Source organism: Megalobrama amblycephala, linkage group LG21, assembly GCF_018812025.1.
Source record: "Megalobrama amblycephala isolate DHTTF-2021 linkage group LG21, ASM1881202v1, whole genome shotgun sequence".
In the NCBI taxonomy this organism is placed as follows: domain Eukaryota; kingdom Metazoa; phylum Chordata; class Actinopteri; order Cypriniformes; family Xenocyprididae; genus Megalobrama; species Megalobrama amblycephala.
The window spans coordinates 4,153,673-4,172,167 of record NC_063064.1 but is presented as its reverse complement, the minus strand read 5'-3'; the positions used below and the strand labels follow the sequence as shown (position 1 = coordinate 4,172,167).

Below are 18,495 nucleotides of genomic sequence, written 5' to 3'. Positions count from 1 at the left end.
AAATTTAACATTTGATAAAAAACACTTATTTAAAAATAAAAAAAGACAGTAATTAGCACTTTAACCAGCAGGTGGCGGCAAAGTAGCATTTATTTGCGCATATATAAGCCATTTCCTCTAAACGTTTTTCACTTCGTTTTTGACTAAATATTAAACATTATAAAATAACTAGGTTTGAAAAAAACATTTTGTCAATGTGAAGTATGAAATACTCACAAAATCTTATGAAAAACAATAACTTTTATTGTGAATTAATTACACAGAAAGCCCGCTCTCCCTTTGTAATCACAGCAGATGTCAGTCAGTGCAGCGCAAGATCAATGATTTCAGCACACTTGTGAAAACACACATTTTATTCAATTAATCTAACTAAAGTGCACAATAAATATTTAATTTTTGAAGCTTTTTTTCACATAAAAGTGTGAAAACTAATGGTCGAATTGAATTTAGCCGAGGAGGAACATTGAGGTACGTCTTTATTTATTTATTTTCTAAGCTGTCTTACGATTGAATAACTAAATTAATGCTATGCCTGACTATTTAAGTGACTATATTCTGATTATAAACTAAGTATTACACTACTGATGCTCAACACACCAGCAAATGACATCTCACCGGAAGTTACCGAGCTGGCTTATATTAATGCGGAAGTTCTAAAGAACGCTCCGTGCATATAGTCCATTAAAGGGGTGGTTCAGTGTTTTTTTCTAGGCTTGATTGTGTTTATGGGGCACAGTTTAACATATCTTAATGCTTTGTTAAAAAAAAAAAAAAAACACTGTATTTTTCATATATTTTACCTTTATTCTACACCGCTGTTTCCATTGTCATTTGAACGACCGGTTTGACTTCCTGCTTCTATGATACGACTCCCTCCGAAATACGCAATGCGCTCAGATTGGTTAGCTGGCCCAGTGTATTGTGATTCGCTGAAGCGTCCGGAAACACCACACCCCTTACCATTAGTTGTTATATGTGCTTCAGTGGAAATGTAAATAATGGCGTCTATATTATCAAATTGAGCCCAAATCAGACCCAAATAGCAGTAATGATGAAGAGGGTCAAGCAGAACCTCTGCAAGCACGGCTTTTAAAGGACGTTTATTTCCATTTGTATTTGTGTCAATGTGTTTACATGCTGTCACTTGTAAATGTTACTGCTATTTGTTAGTGGTTTTATCCTGATTAAAGCTTTACTGTAGCTGAACACATGACTGAGTAGTATCATTTTTGTAAAGGTAGCGTTTAATTTATAGCATGAACAACTGTTTGTCTATGAACATAGAAGTTTGTAGGTGTTTGTTGGAGAAGTATGCAAAAGAATTTAGCTAACTCGCTAGCGAAGCAAAAAAGCGTTGGTCTTTGTTTACATCCTTGATGCAACCAAAAAATAGCAACAAAACTATACATTTAAAAGACATGTACAAACAATAAAACATTCTTAAAGTTAAGGGCCCATAAACAGCAGTTTCTGCTTTTAAAGTGCTTCATCTTTCAGTAATAGCCTTGGTGCAAATCCATCATTGAACTCGTGTAGATTCTGGAAGCTGTCTTCCGTGCCGCATCCAGTGTAGACAGTGTTTTTTACAGTCTATAGTGTAGACAATATCACTGATTATTCTAATGGGTTCTATTATCTTTTGATGCGTCGCATCGCGCCGCTCGCGTCCGGTGTACACAACTCTTCCGCTTCCATTATGCACGACATGGCCTCGCCCACTTTGTTGCGTGTTCCCGGGGGCGTGTTTTGCATGGTTTATGATGTCACCAACCCGGGACGAAGCTCGTTGTAGTCCAAACCGGTTGTTTTAATAGCCATGCTTTAACTTTAAAAGACAATATCTCTGTTTGCATTGAACTTTCAGCGCTGTAACTTTGCAGATATTGTTTATGCTCAAGCAGCAACATTACACACTAACTAAAGTTAAAAAAGAGAAATCGCAATGAACCACCCCTTTAAAAAGTGTTCTAATGAAGTTAACTAATGTTAACAAATGGAACCTTATTGTTAAGTGTTACCAATTTTATTTAATTTTTGCTTAAAAAAAAGAAGAAAATAGAAGAAAGGCAGTCAATACAGATGTCAAAAGACATGAGGGTTAATAACTGATGATGGATATTTGGGTGAACTATTGGTTGAATATGTCATTTTTTGCTGGTGAAATACAGTCATTTCAATAGGAATCCACACAATCAGGAATTTGGTGCGAGGGCAAAATACTTCCCACACAGATTTCGCATCGGCTTCAGTTGGTCATGCAATTACTCTGCGTTGATCAACAGAAAGCTTCTCGGTTTGAAACTGTCTTCTGTGTGAGCTGTGCTTCATACATCGCTACACTACTGACAACAAACAATGAACCTTTTCGACTACTACATTTGTGCAAAATTTTGCTAATGTGACAGCACCTTAAGGCTACATTAATTTGCTAGGACTCACAAGCAGTGCGAAATCCACATCATATCTTTCCTCCTGTAAATAAAATCTTAAACAGTCTGTAATGAAAGCAGATTAGAGGCTGTGATAATAGCCTTCAGTCACTTTCTCGGTCCACAAAACTTGACCTCTTGATCAGGAACACTGAGCTCTCAGACATAACAAATACTGATGAATATCAGCATAAAATGCAGGCCTGTGTTTTTAAATGGATGCCTATCAGTGAAATGCTATGATATTGACCTAAATGTGCTTGTTAAGTAGGCGAAATTCTAACAGCTCTTTCATTTTCTGAAGAGCTGGCGCCACGACTGAGAAAATCATGCCACTTATTTATTTTAAGGCCTCTTCAAACCTCTATAAAAACACTCAAATGAAAAGCCATTTTTAGTTGTGATTAAAGTGACTAAAAATTTCAAAAAAGAAAATTGAAAGAGGTGTTTATAACAGCAGAGAGACTCTGATGTTTCTTTCTTTGATTGTCATTTTTAAGCTAATTAATTGACTGAAAGTAGCATGTTCTACTGTCCAAAGGAGAATGAATTGTTCCAGAATCCAACGATATGCATTGGAATTCTGTCAGGAGGCTTTGGAATTCAGACCAGTCCCACCACAATTAACATAATTAACACTACTGCCATTTTAATATAGCTCCACACCTCAGGCCACAGGCAGGCTACTCTCGTGGAAGCTGCTATACATGCATAATTAATATGCCTTACCACATGCAATTAAAAATGTCTTCACACATGAAAGACAATGTAACTGATGTATTCAATTAGATAATGTGCACAAAGTAGTACCGCAGATGTGGAAAGGCCACAAAAATCACTCAAAATCACAGACTGAGCTGCTTGGGCTGTGTGGGGACCGATAAAGGTTGAAGTCATTTGTTTTGTCCTTAATAAACATCCCTGGTCTAACTGTGTATGATTCGTCAGTGCACATTATTAATTATAAAAATCTGCTTTTGTAATTTTGTTGAAAATCAAAGTGAAATCATTTGCTCTTACTCTGAAACAACTTCCATTTTTGGCTCTACAATTATATATATATATATATATATATATATATATATATATATATATATATATATATATATATATATATAGGATGTAAAAAAAATTAAGAGACCAGTTAATTTGAGAAAGAGGAAGTGGAATGTTTATATTTATTTTTCTTAAAATATATAGTATATTATCTTTAATTATGTACTTATATATATACAATATATATTTTTTTAAGTCTAACATCAAATCTGGGTCCTGGAGTAAAACCAGTCGAGAACTAGAATTTAAAGTTTGTTTCTGTGTTCTTTTGGTAAATGATCACAAAAGGGTTATTGTAAAAAAACTAAAACCATTTAAAGGTGCCGAAGAACTTGTTTTTAAAAGATGTAATATAAGTCTAAGGTGTCCCCTGAATGTGTCTGTGAAGTTTCAGCTCAAAATACCCCATCGTTTTTTTTTTTTTTAGTTTTTTTTAACTGCCTATTTTGGGGCATCATTATAAATGTGCCGATTCAGGGTGTGAATTTAATTCTCGTGCTCCACGCCCCAAGTGCTCGCGCTTGCCTTAAACAACATAAAAAAAAGTTCACACAGCTAATATAACCCTCAAAATGGATCTTTACAAAGTGTTCATCATGCAACATGACTAATCACGTAAGTATGGTATTTATTTGGATGTTTACATTTGATTCTGAATGAGTTTGATGGTGCTCCGTGGCTAAAGCTAACATTGCACACTGTTGGAGAGATTTATAAAGAATGAAGTTGTGTTTATGAATTATACAGACTGCAAGTGTTTAAAAAATGGAAAATAACGACAGTCTTGTCTCCGTGAATACAGTAAGAAACGATGGTAACTTTAACCACATTTAACAGTACATTAGCAACATGCTAACAAAACATTTAGAAAGACAATTGACAAACACCACTAAAAATATCATGATATCATGGATCATATCAGTTATTATTGCTCCATCTGCCATTTTTCACTATTGTCCTTGCTTGCTTACCTAGTCTGATGATTCAGCTGTGCACATCCAGACGTTAATACTGGCTGCCCTTGTGTAATGCCTTTCATAATGTTGGGAACATGGGTTGGCATATGCAAATTTTGGGGGCGTACACCCCGACTGTTGCGTAACAGTCGGTGTTATGTTGAGATTCGCCTGTTCTTCGGAGGTCTTTTAAACAAATGAGATTTATATAAGAAGGAGGAAACAATGGAGTTTGAGACTCACTGTATGTCATTTCCATGTACTGAACTCTTGTTATTCAACTATGCCGAGGTAAATTCAATTTTTGAATCTAGGGCACCTTTAAAAAAAGAATTACTTAAAACAAAATAAACATTAGCTCTATTTAATTTTATATATATATATATATATATATATATATATATATATATATATATATATATATATATATATATTTATTTATTTATTTATTTATATATACTGGAAAAAAAAACATGCCAGTGACAACATTTTTGCAAATTAATTAATTAATTAATTAATTAATTAATAATAATAATAATATAGCTGCAAGCAGCAATTATGGGGCCAAGCACAAAGAGCACATAAGCCAAGCCAACATGGCTGTGAGTGTCAAACCAGCAACAACAACAAGCAAGTAATGACATTTTAAGATGATTGTAGGCAAATTGGCTAAAAAAAATCATAAATACAGTCATTAGAAATATGATTGAATTGGTGTCGCTGTGACCAAACTGATGTGGTGTGGTCAGAGTAAGGTGTCAACGAAACATGTAAAGTTTGGTGTCAATCGGGGAAATAAGTACAGAAATACAGCTTCAGAGTCATTTTGGCATCATGCCTAAAATTTGATGCTGCACTTTATGAAAACAGTTTTGTCCATCACCACATAATTCATAGCTTTTTGCTGGCATGGTCTGAAGGTCATCTGACTCAAATTTGGTGAAAAACGGTCTAGGAGGAGTTTGAAAAAGTAGGTTTTTAAAGAAAATCTAAATGGCGGACAGCAAACTTGGCCAACTATGGCCACACTGGTATCTCAACATGACCCAAGGAATCTATTGAGACCAGTGTCATGACAATAGGTTAAATGAATCAAAAGCTATCAGCATAATGTTATATCATAATACTGTATTGTAGTTAATGGCAATTCCATGTTTTGTTTAATTATAGCACCACCAAGAGTGACACATTTAATGAAAATATCTAATTTCGTTTTGGAGTTATAAACATTTATGTGTATGAGAACATTTTTTTTTTTTTTCCCTACATACTATCAAAATTTTGACATTTGGGCATTAGCGTCCAGTTAACGAACTATGGTTCCGAATTTCGTATGGTGGTTTCGAAGATATTCAAGCTTTTTAAGCGCTAAATCACCACATGAAATCACCTACAAATAACGTACAAATACATAAAAATCACTACGGTTTCCAGCTGAAATGAAAACTAGAGGCAGCAAAACACCAACAACTGGCAAATTGTAAAAGTGGCAGACTGTCGATTAAAAAAGATTTATTTTCGCATGGTTTCTTGCACAATACTATGTCATAACCTCAAAATACATTTTACCATAGTATATGATTTGTAAACTAATACATTTTTATGTTTGCATCACATAACCAGCTCCATATGTATCATTCTGATGCAGTAAACTTACTCAAAAGTTCATACGGTACAGCACTGCACCTGTGATGCGGAGCACGTGGGTCTCGTAAAACACAAGTCACAACGGAGATCAAAGACTTGTAGAAGAAAGCTAAAATGGCATGGATGCTTCAGCAAATGTGTGTATTTTTTTTTTTTTTTTTTTTTTTTCTCACATTTGCTTTCATTTACACTATCTGGTATGTTTAGGGTTTAGTATGTTTAGACGGTACGTTATTTTAAAACCCAATTAACCTTGTAGCTCCACTCACCCGACATTTCAATTAGAACTGCCTTGATCATTTAGCAAAAATCCCACACACACACTAATATACAGTGGGTACGGAAAGTATTCAGACCCCCTGAATACTTTTAATTGCAGCCATTTGCTAAAATCATTTAAGTTCTTTTTTTTTTCCTCATTAATGTACACACAGCACCCCATATTGACAGAAAAACACAGAATTGTTGACATTTTTGCAGATTTATTAAAAAAGAAAAACTGAAATATCACATGGTCCTAAGTATTCAGACCCTTTGCTCAGTATTTAGTAGAAGCACCCTTTTGATCTAATACAGCCATGAGTCTTTTTGGGAAAGATGCAACAAGTTTTTCACACCTGGATTTGGGGATCCTCTGCCATTCCTCCTTGCAGATCCTCTCCAGTTCTGTCAGGTTGGATGGTAAACGTTGGTGGACAGCCATTTTTAGGTCTCTCCAGAGATGCTCAATTGGGTTTAAGTCAGGGCTCTGGCTGGGCCATTCAAGAACAGTCACAGAGTTGTTGTGAAGCCACTCCTTCGTTATTTTAACCTTGGCCAGATCTGTGCCTTGCCACAATTCTGTCTCTGAGCTCTTCAGGCAGTTCCTTTGACCTCATGATTCTCATTTGCTCTGACATGCACTGTGAGCTGTAAGGTCTTATATAGACAGGTGTGTGGCTTTCCTAATCAAGTCCAATCAGTATAATCAAACACAGCTGGACTCAAATGAAGGTGTAGAACCATCTCAAGGATGATCAGAAGAAATGGACAGCACCTGAGTTAAATATATGAGTGTCACAGCAAAGGGTCTGAATACTTAGGACCATGTGATATTTCAGTTTTTCTTTTTTAATAAATCTGCAAAAATGTCAACAATTCTGTGTTTTTCTGTCAATATGGGGTGCTGTGTGTACATTAATGAGGAAAAAAATGAACTTAAATGATTTTAGCCAATGGCTGCAATATAACAAAGAGTGAAAAATTTAAGGGGTCTGAATACTTTCCGTACCCACTGTATATACCGATCAGGCATAACATTATGACCACCTTCCTAATATTGTGTTGGTCCCACTTTTGCTACCAAAACAGCCCTGACCCGTCGAGGCATGGACTCCACTAGACCCCTGAAGGTTTGCTGTGGTATCTGCACCAATATGTTAGCAGCAGATCGTTTAGGTCCTGTAAGTTGCGAGGTGGAGCCTCCATGGATCTGACTTGTTTTTCAGCACATCCCACAGATGATCGATTGGATTAAGATCTGGGGAATTTGGAAGCCAAATCAACACCTCAAACTCGTTGTTGTGCTCCTCAAACCATTCCTGAATCATTTTTGTTTTGTGGCACTGGGCAGGAGCATTATCCTGCTGAAAGAGGCCACAGCCACCAGGGAATACCGTTTCCATGAAAGGGTGTACATGGTCTGCAACAATGCTTAGGTAGGTGTACGTGTCATAGTAACATCCACATGGATGGCAGGTTTCCCAGCAGAACATTGCCCAAAGCTTCACACTGCCTCCACTGGCTTGCCTTCTTCCCATAGTGCATCCTGATGCATCCTGATCCATGTGTTCCCCAGGTAAGCGACGCACACGCACCCGGCCATCCACGTAATGTAAAAGAAAATGTGATTCATCAGACCAGGCCACCTTCTTCCATTGCTCCGTGGTCCAGTTCTGATGCTCACGTGTCCACAGTTGGCACTTTCGGCGGTGGACAGGGGTCAGCATGGGCACCCTTGACTGGTCTGCTGCTATGCAGCCCCATACACAACAAACTGTGTATTCTGACACCTTTCTATCAGAACCAGCATTAACTTCCTGAGCAATTTGAGCTACAGTAGCTCATCTGTTGGATTGGACCACACGGACCATCCGTTCGCCCCCCACGTGCATCACTGAGTCTTGGCCGCCCATGACCCTGTCGCCGGTTCACCACTATTCCTTCCTTGGACCACTTTTGATAGATACTGACCGCTGCAGACCGGGAACACTTTGCCATCACATTTTGGCCCTTGTCAAATCCTTACTCTTTCCCATTTTTCTTGCTTCTAACACAACTTTAAAGACAAAATGTTCACTTGCTGCCTAATATATCCACCCACTAACAGGTGCCGTGATGAGGAGATAATCAGTGTTATTCACTTCACCTGACCTGTCAGTGGTCATAATGTTATGCCTGATCGGTATGTGTGTATATAACAAAAATGACCAAAATATTAAAAACTATAATACTATATCAATGATATTAAAACGACACTAGTTCTCAACTAAACAGTCCATTAGATGCATCTGCTTCAATTGCTCCGGAATAGCAAAAAAAAAAAAAGAGAGCAAAGAGCAAGGAAATCCAGATGAGATCACCACACTTCACCAGTGGCCGCTAGCACAGCTTTGGGCAAAGTCAGAAAACCTAAGAACTTTCTGAATGTGCAGTCAGCCGTCTCAAAGCAAGTCAGTGTCACTACCCCCACAAGATTTGGACAAAGCATTTTAAACCAGACACATGCATAATTGAGATGCTCAAAGGGTTTAGGACTGTAAATTAAATACAATTATTATTTAATACAAGATAAGTGTCACAGAAACCTCATGATAAATTTAGAAGGAGCGCTTATTAAGACCCTACCTTCACCGTCTGTCCTGCCTCAGGTCCGTCCTATTGGGAACAGAAGCAGATAATTAGTTGAGAATTCAGGAATACCTCTGTCAATAATTCAGCAGCATTTTACTTGCAAATGAATCTCTGCACTTTCACGTGACCATGTGAATGTCAAAGTGCCTTTTTATTTTTATTTTATTTTTTTTCTCCACCTCTTTAGGTCTGTTAATGCTTTTGAGCCAAGATATATTTAAAATGTGTTTTGAATCATTTAGTTTAAATAATAATAATTATTGAATAATTATTTCACTATATATAAATGTATATTGTACAATTAAAGTGGATATATGTAATGCAAATTAAAATTTTGCCTTTTAAACATTATTTTCTACATGGCAAAAATGTGATATCCCATTGCTTTTTGTAAAAAGTGTAGATATTTATTTAGTATTCTCTCACTTATCATTTTCACATGAAAATTAAACACCTCAGAAGCATCACCTTTTTGGAGAAAGAAATTTAACTGTAGAACAGCATCTTACTATTTTATGAAAGCAAGGAAATCTAATCTCATATCAACTCCTGCAGAAAAGGATATTGATTATTCTCTTTTGTCTGATAAACAAAATGCTTTTCTTTTGTTGATTTGTGTGTCTTGAAATAAGAAACCATTTGAAATAAGCATACAAAATGTATCTGTTATCAACACACTGAATAGGACATACACTTTTTTGATAGCTATAAGAAACAAGAAAAAAGTGACCCCAAAAGTATTTGTATTCTTAGGTAACACTTAAACATGTATGAATGCTACAGCATTATGCACGAAACCACATGTGTCAAACTCCGATCCTGGAGGGCCACTGTCCTGCAGAGTTTAGCTCCAACCAGCTCCAAAACACTTGCTTGGAAATTTCTAGTAATCCTGAAGTCCTTGATGGTTTAGGTGTATTTACAGTAATTATGGTTGGAGCTAAACTCTACAGGAGAGTGGCCCTCGATGAACAGAGTCTGACAGCCATTATTAAATATTAAATCACAAATTAAACCTAAAAGTTTAACCCTGTAAAGCCTGACATATGATTTTTTATTTTTTTTTAATGGAACCATTTATCAAACCTTTTAAACAAAATAATAATAATAATAATAATAATAATAATAATAATAATAACAATAGTTGTGTGCTTTATGTTGAGTAACCTATTTGATAAATCAGGTTTTTATGGGTCATATTATATGATTATATGATATTGGTAAATATGGAGTTCATGCTAAGGATGAAAAAAACACCTTGATTTTAATTAAGAAAATGAAATTCTGGTAGCTTGTAACATAAACCAATGCTATCTATGATGATGATACATTATAGCAGACAAATAAAATTGATATAAATATCAGTTGTAACTCTATATCTCTCATTATGGTAAATGGTAAGATGATATTTAAATGCTTAGTTGAAAGCTAAAAAATTATTGGCACCCTTTTATTCAGTACTTTTTGCAACATCCTTTTGCCAAGATAACAGCTCTGAGTCTTCACCTATAATGCCTGATGAGTTTGGAGAAGACCTGACAAGAGATCAGAGATCATTCCTTCATGCAGAATCTTTCCAGATCCTTCAGATTCCAGCTCCATGTTGGTGCTTCTTCTCTCCACTCATTTTCTTTAGGGTTCAGGTCAGGGGACTGGGATGGTCATGGCAGAAGCTTCATTTTGTGCTCAGTGACACATTTTTGTGTTGGTTTTGATGTTTGTTTTGATGTTTGTTGGTTTTGATGTTTGCCCATTATTTCTAGCAGAAGCGGTCAGGTTTTGATTTTTTTTATCTGTTGGTATTTGATAGAATCCATGATACCATGTATCTGAACAAGATGTCCAGGACCTCCAGCACAAAAGTAGGTCCACAACATTAAAGATCCAGCAGTATATTTAACCATGGGCATGGGGTACTTTTTATCCATGTGTGCACCAAACCCATCTGGTGGGTTTGCTTACTTGCTTACTGGCTTTCTGGTGGGTTTGTTCATCTGACCACAGAAGCCAGTCCAGTTTGAAGTTCCAGTCTTGTCTGACCACTGAATATGCTGGAGATTGTTTCTGGATGAGAGCAGAGGATTTTTCTTGAAACCCTCCCAAACAACTTGTGGGGATGTAGGTGCTGTTTGATAATTTTTTTTTTTTTTTTTTTTTCTGAGACTCAAGACTCAACTAATCTCTGCAATTCTCCAGCAGTGATCCTTGGAGAGTCTTTGGCCACTCAAACTTTCCTCCTCACCGTGCATTAGGATGATTTAGACACATGTCCTCTTCCAGGCAGATTTTTAACATCTTTAGTTGATTGGAACTTCTTAATTATTGTCCTGATAGTGGAAATGGGGATTTTCAATGCTTTAGCTATTTTCTTACAGCCACTTTCCATTTTGTGAAGCTCAACATCTTTTGCTGCACATCAGAACTATATTCTTTGGTTTTACTCATTGTGATGTATGATTACGGGAATTTGGCTGGTGTTTACACATATTTGTACTCCTGTGGAACAGGAAGTCATGGCTGGACAATGTCATGTTCATGATCACCCTGGTGTGCTAAAAAATGGAAATATGAATGGAAATATACTTCAGAGATATTTTACTCATTAAAAATTCTAGGGGTGCCAATAATTGTGATCAACGTGTTTTGGAGAAAAACGTTTATTTAATAATGTGATTTCCCCCCACTTTCAATTCTTTTCCTTCAATGAAAGGATTGAAGATTGAAAGGATAAACAATGCAGATTTATTTTTACAGTCATTTTTGATCATATTTACCAAGCGTGCCAATAATTCTGACTACCACTGTATAATGCAATGCAACACAATAATGATTGAGAGATGTACAAAATAATCATTCCTTAAAAGCCTGATGTATTACATTTGACACTGACATTTGAACATGATTTTTTTTTTTTTTTTTAAGAAAAAAAAGACTTAGTTTAGTAGCTAATTTTATCTTGAAATATTACTAACAATATACTTATATATATTCATTAAGTTATTCATATGTTAATTTTATAAAAATCAGTAAAGACTGATTTTGGATTGGACTGAATTGGACTGTGGACTTTTTTTTACAAATTATACTAAAAGGCCTTTTACTTGTGAAATAAATAAATAAATAAATAAATAAAAAAAAAAAAGAAAGAAAGAAAGAAAGAAAGAAAGAAAGAAAGAAAGAAAAAGAAGAAAAAAAAAGAACAACTATCCATTAGATGACAGAAGGCATACAGTATAGTAGATTGTGTACAACAGGGTTTTTTTCAGCAAAGGTTTGTTTGTATTGAAAATTTAGAGGCCTTACATACTGTATAATATAAAATATGATACAGTAGGGCTTATAGCAGGAGAGGCAACGTCTGTCCTGGAGCCACTGTCCTGCAGAGTTTAACCCCGAAAAGAAAAAAAGAAAAACTCACCTGCCTGTAGCCTTAGTAATCCTGAAGACATTAGCTGTGTCTCATTTCGGAGGCTGTGTCCTCCAGAGGTCACAGTTGAAGTCTGCATACATCATCAAGATGTCTTATTTAAGAAAAGTAACCATAATACAATTGACTGTTATTCCTCATGAGGTGTAAAATACTGTCATTTCTTTCTTACTTTGCAATCTAACGGTTACTTTTCTTAAATGAGACCGCCTCGATGACGTATGCAGCTTTCAAATGCGACCTCTGGAAGATGCAGCCTTCGAATTGAGAAGCAGTTTATGATTAGCTTGTTCAGGTTAGTTTAATTAGGGTAGGAGCAAAACTCTGCAGGACAGAAGCCCTCCAGGACTGAAGTTGGATATCCCTGCCTTATAGGGTTAAAGAAAGACACAAATATCTGATTAAAAATGAAGAAAAAGTATTTGGGGACTTTCAGGTTGTTAAATGTTAGTGGAACATTCTCTACACCTGTTGTTACTTTGCGGCACCTGTGTGAAATTGAAGAGAAACTACTTCATACATCCCCCAAAAATCACCTTACAACAGTTAGTAGTAAAAGTGAAGGTAATGTGCAGGTGCCATTTGGTGTGATATTTTCATGTGTGATTTTCAAACTCATGCCGATATCTGATTTTCAAAAACAATCTTACTTGAATGAACGTTTGGTTAACTGTTGTGGAAAAACATCTGATGTGTAACATTATATTAGATCTTTTTGGTACAGTAGGTCTTAATATATAGGCTGTCGGTTTCATTAATGTTAATCAAACAATTGAACAATTGTGGAATCATGGAAAAAAGTTGAATATTGAATAGTTATATTCTAAAAAACTGACTTTGCTGACTTTGTCGACTACAAACAGGTGTAGCTCAGTCATTTTTTGTCGGATTCCAAAAAAACATACATCATTTTGAGTTTTTTTTTTTTTTTCTAAATAGAGAATGTGAAAATAACAACTCATTTTTGAAAATTTGCTCATTGCAACTCATTTTGCCTGCATGGGTCACATATATATTTACATTCTGAAAGACTACATCACCATGCTAAATTTATCACAATGGACTTGTATTTGCTGAATCCCATCATACCTGTATGGCGATGGTTAGGGAGGATGCCTGGAAGTGTTTCTCGATTCCATTGGCGACTCTCTGTGTGGTCATGAATAGATCTGCCACCTCCTCAGGACGAAGATCCCGAAACCGCTCAACGACACGAAGAGGACACACTAGAACATCTGGAAGAGGAGCTCGTCAAGGGAAAAACCGTTGAATCGAGAAAAAAAGCACATTATCTACATCAAACTCCCGGAAATGTGAGATATGAGGACAACTTGAGTGAATATTACATTTACATTTTACATTTATTAATTCAGCAGACGCTTTTATCCAAAGTGACTTTTTGACAAGTGACAATTGAGGAATACAACAAGCGATTCATCATAAGACTGCAATAAACATGAGATGTGCCAGTAATAAAAAGTTTCAGCCATCGTTCAAAATAGTACAAGCTAGGACAGGGAATGCATTCTGGGTTACATACAATTAAAGCTCCATTGATAACACCTGTGACGTGCTGTTGAATAACTGAATATTATAAAAAAGCTTCACATTTCTGCTTCAATTCTTCTCTTAATCCTGCACAATGCCTTGCCCAATTGACTTCCCTTGAGAATACATTATTTTAACCCTTAAAGGCATGAATGTTTCGCCAATCATTATTACATATTCAGGTCTTCAGTGACCCGAATCTATATCTAGCACAGATGGATCTCTACCTGTTGAGATAATATAAAACTCTCCTGATATTAGAGTAACAATTACAGAAGAATTAAATAAAGCATATTTTGTTACCTTTTGGAGATTGGAAGGGTTCAGTTTGAGCAGATGTTTTGGTAACACTTTACAATATGGTTGTATTAGTTAACATTAGTTAAAGGGTTAGTTCACCCAAAAATGAAAATTCTGTCATTTATTACTCACCCTCATGCCATTCCACACCCGTAAGACTTTCGTTGGTCTTTGGAACACAAATTAAGATATTTTAGTTGAATTCCGATGGCTCCGTGAGGCCTCCATAGCCAGCAATGATATTTCCTCTCTCAAGATCCATTAATGTACTAAAAACATATTTAAATCAGTTCATGTGTACAGTGGTTCAATATTAATATTATAAAGCGACGAGAATACTTTTGGAGCGCCAAAAAAACCCCCAAAATAACGACTTATTTAGTGATGGCAGATTTCAAAACACTGCTTCAGGAAGCATCGAAGCATACATGAATCAGTGTGTCAAGGTATGCGTTTAATAGGCGACCTCAGTGGCGAAAATTGACATATTGTGCCTTTAACTAGTTTTGAACCCGGAATATTCCGTTGTATTTACAGTAATGCAAAACATTCCTTTTAGCCTTTGTAACATATTCACCTTTAACTGACAAAGTGTTTTCTAAAGTTATACAATGGAAAGTTATTGGAGAATCGAGTAGAACAAACCTCTTAATGCACAAGAGATGAAGACAAACAGAGTGGCCAGTATCACCTAACTTAATATAGACGAATGGAAAACTCTATATACAATAACTACCGGTAGACAAAACATGGGCAGGCTGAACATATAAATGAAGAAAGGAGCTGTGGACCCTGAAATTTTTTTGTCCCTGCCCTGAATACTAATAAAATGAGATCTACAGCACACACACATACACACTGATGTAAACCCACACACACAAGCCCACATCCTTCTACACAAGCAAAATAGAGCAGACCCTCCGTGCCAGACAAATTATTGGAATATCAATGGTTCTGATGTGGGAGAGATAGGCCCAATTTGAATTGGAAATGGATGAATGATTCTGATAGGCATCAGCACTCAAAAGAGAAAGCTCAGAGAGAGGAGTCCTCCTTCACAACCGCCCTGTTTGACTCCAAACAGCTTTTATTAAAGAAGATTCATACATCTCATATCATACGTCTAATTTTTTGATTGTCGTTTTCTTCCTCCCAAATGCTCCGTTTCAATTCTTCCTGTCCTTCACCCTAGGTAACAAATCAAAACATTTCACAGCAAATCAAATGCATCACTGACGTGCAATAACCTTACAATCAAAGAATAAGACTTCTGAATATTGCTAATACAAAGAATCAAACAGCCCATGAAACTCTTAGTCAATATGATTAAAGGACTAAAATGTTATTTTTTAGTTTATTTAGTTGTATAATGTGATATTAAGCAAAAAGAAACATGGAAGCAACTTACTAAAAGTAATGCTACTAAATTATGAACATATATCGGTAGCATGGTGGTAGTATTAGTGGTGAAATGCAAACAAATTTATTTATTTAATTATTTTGATTTCATAATTTTAATCAAAGTGTCATAACTCGACTTTCAGGTGAAACAACATACTTCTCTGTGGTGATATATGCTGAACTTTTCCAATCATTTTGTCTGCTTAAGTCCTGCCCTTTTTTTTTTTTTTTTTAAATTGACTGCAAGCACAATCATCATCTTGGATGATTTTTTTTTTTTCCATACTTCTCTCTGGTGACGTATGCCACCATGTTAGTTCACCCAAAAATGGAAATTCTGTCATTTGTTACTCACCCTCGTGCCGTTTTACACCCGTAAGACCTTCGTTGATCTTCAGAACACAAATGAAGATATTTTTGTTGAAATCCAATGACTCGGTGAGGCCTCCATAGCCAGCAATGACATTTCCTTACTCATGATCCATAAAGGTACTAAAAACATATTTAAATCGGTTCATGTGAGTACAGTGGTTCAATATTAATATTATAAAGCCACGAGAATATTTTTGGTGCGCCAGAAAAACAAAATAACGACTTATATATTGATGGCCGATTTCAAAACACTGCTTCAGGAAGCTTCGGTGCGTAATGAATCAGCGTGTCGAATCATGATTCAGATCACATGTCAAACTGCCAAACTGCTGAAATCACGTGACTTTGGTGCTCCGAACTGCGGATTCGACACGCTGATTCATTATGCACCGAATCTTCCTGAAGCAGTGTTTTGAAATCGGCCATCAATATATAAGTCGTTATTTTGGTTTTTTTTGGCGCACCAAAAATATTCTCGTCACTTTATAATGTTAATATTGAACCACTGTACTCACATGAACTGATTTAAATATGTTTTTAGTACATTAATGGATCTTGAGAGAGGAAATATCATTGCTGGCTATGAAGGCCTCACGGAGCCATTGGATTTCAACAAAAATATCTTAATTTGCATCCTGAAGATTAACGAAGGTCTTACGGTTCTGGAACGGCATGAGCATGAGTAATAAATGACAGAAGTTTCAGTTTTGGGTGAACTAACCCTTTCTTTCAATTGACTGCAGGCTCAATTCATATTCAGCCTCCATCCAATCAACAACCGATGGATAGAAGTCCCCACCATACATTTTAATTGGATGTATGTCACAATATGTAAGAAAAGATCTGTTGCGACTTTAAGCTTTTGTGAGTTCCTGAGGGCTCAACATTGGTCATTGTTCAAAGAAGTCTGACAATCCATAAACTCTTTGAAAGAGAGCATAGAAAAGTAATACAACTCTGTACCTATTGCAGGAAACCAAGGGGTTGCAGGTGGTACCCTCGCTCATGAAAAAAAAAAAAACTTCAAAGTGTGAAAAACATTTTGCCTCTATCTCGGGTCATAAGATCAATAGCCATTTAGTTTCCCACAAAGAGTCAGACATTTTTACAAAACCAATTGTATAAACTCTGTAAGCCATTAAACTTCATGTTCAAATTTGAAAGAAAAACTTATCAGGAGGGATGTTAAACATGCTGATATGAATACTGCAGTAAATGGGCTCAGAATAAGTTTTTCAAACACATTTTTAGATTCATATATCAGTGGGGTGTCTGTTATATACCCATAAAAATAGTACATATATCTTAAAACAAAACTTAAATACATTCTTACAATTTAAACGTATTCTTACAGCCAGACAGAATTAGATCATACCGTGTCTTGCTGTTTGAAGGACTACGAGTACATTAGGCTGCTCATAGCATTGTGGTCACATCAGAGTTGAATTCATCTCAGGAGTCTCCATGAGAGGCACACACGATACGTTTTGGCTTTCATGTGCAGCTTGCCTGGAATGTAATCAGATACTGTATTAACTGGTATATTTCTTCCCAACATGGGCCGCCACACACGTGTCATCGGGGATGGAAAAATAGCCTTTGCTTCATCAAAGAATATGAAGGAAGAGGATGATTAGGAAAGAAAAGAAAATGACACTGTCATTTGGATGGTATTTTTACTAGGGTCTGAGTTGAAATCAGACAGATCATGAAACATCTGTAAATATTAAACATATTTGAATATGTAAACATCGGCGTGCGAACACACACACACACACAAAAAAATGTAATCTATATTGATAATATATAGTTATAAATCTGACTATATACAGTTCTTCATACAATATTAATATAATTATATACAACAGTTAGTTCTGGTCCTCTAATCTGATTTGCAAAGAAGCCCTCCAGGTGTGCTAATATCACCAGTATCAGCACGGGGACTGTTCACTCCCTTTGTCTCTGTGCCATTCTAAACAGGCAGCGTTTCTCCCAGCGAGTGGCAATGGCAGAGGACAAAAACCATTATAATTTTCAAAATACTGTTTGTTGTGTCACAAAATGTCATTTTAAGAGTTTTTCAGGCAAGTATGTAGTCGCTTAAACCTCAAATCTGTGGTTTATTTATAAAGATTGTGCCCATTTGAAAATTTGCTCAGTGAATTTTGAGTTGTGAGGTTCGGGCATTCTCTGTGCAGTGTACCCTGGCAAGTCCTTCTGTATTGTAAAGCACTATGTGAAGCGACCTTGAGCTATGGAAAGGCGCTATATAAATAAAACTTCTTCTTCTGACATTTGCCGCTGGCTTTGATGTCTCTGATGGTGGTTAAACACAATTTGTTTTGCGTATATCACCTGCCGTTTCAATGTGAAATGTCCACTGAGTGGCGCTAAAAGTATGTTCATTGTTTTTGCCGGAACAGATAAACGTGAATATGGTATGTTTTTATGACGTTGATTTTTATAC

General features: G+C 36.1%; 1 protein-coding gene across 2 annotated transcripts in view; it reads right to left on the bottom strand.

Annotated features, from left to right (window-relative positions):
* Positions 1 to 18,495, bottom strand: part of fhit (fragile histidine triad diadenosine triphosphatase) — a 447,851-nt gene that overhangs the window by 108,363 nt on the left and 320,993 nt on the right. For both annotated transcript variants that reach the window (XM_048173664.1, XM_048173665.1), the window contains exons 4-5: positions 13,497 to 13,642; positions 8,975 to 9,004 (exon numbers count right to left, since the gene is read on the bottom strand). In XM_048173664.1, coding sequence (XP_048029621.1) covers positions 8,975 to 9,004; positions 13,497 to 13,642 — 176 coding nt within the window. The remainder of the gene's footprint in view (positions 1 to 8,974; positions 9,005 to 13,496; positions 13,643 to 18,495) is intronic.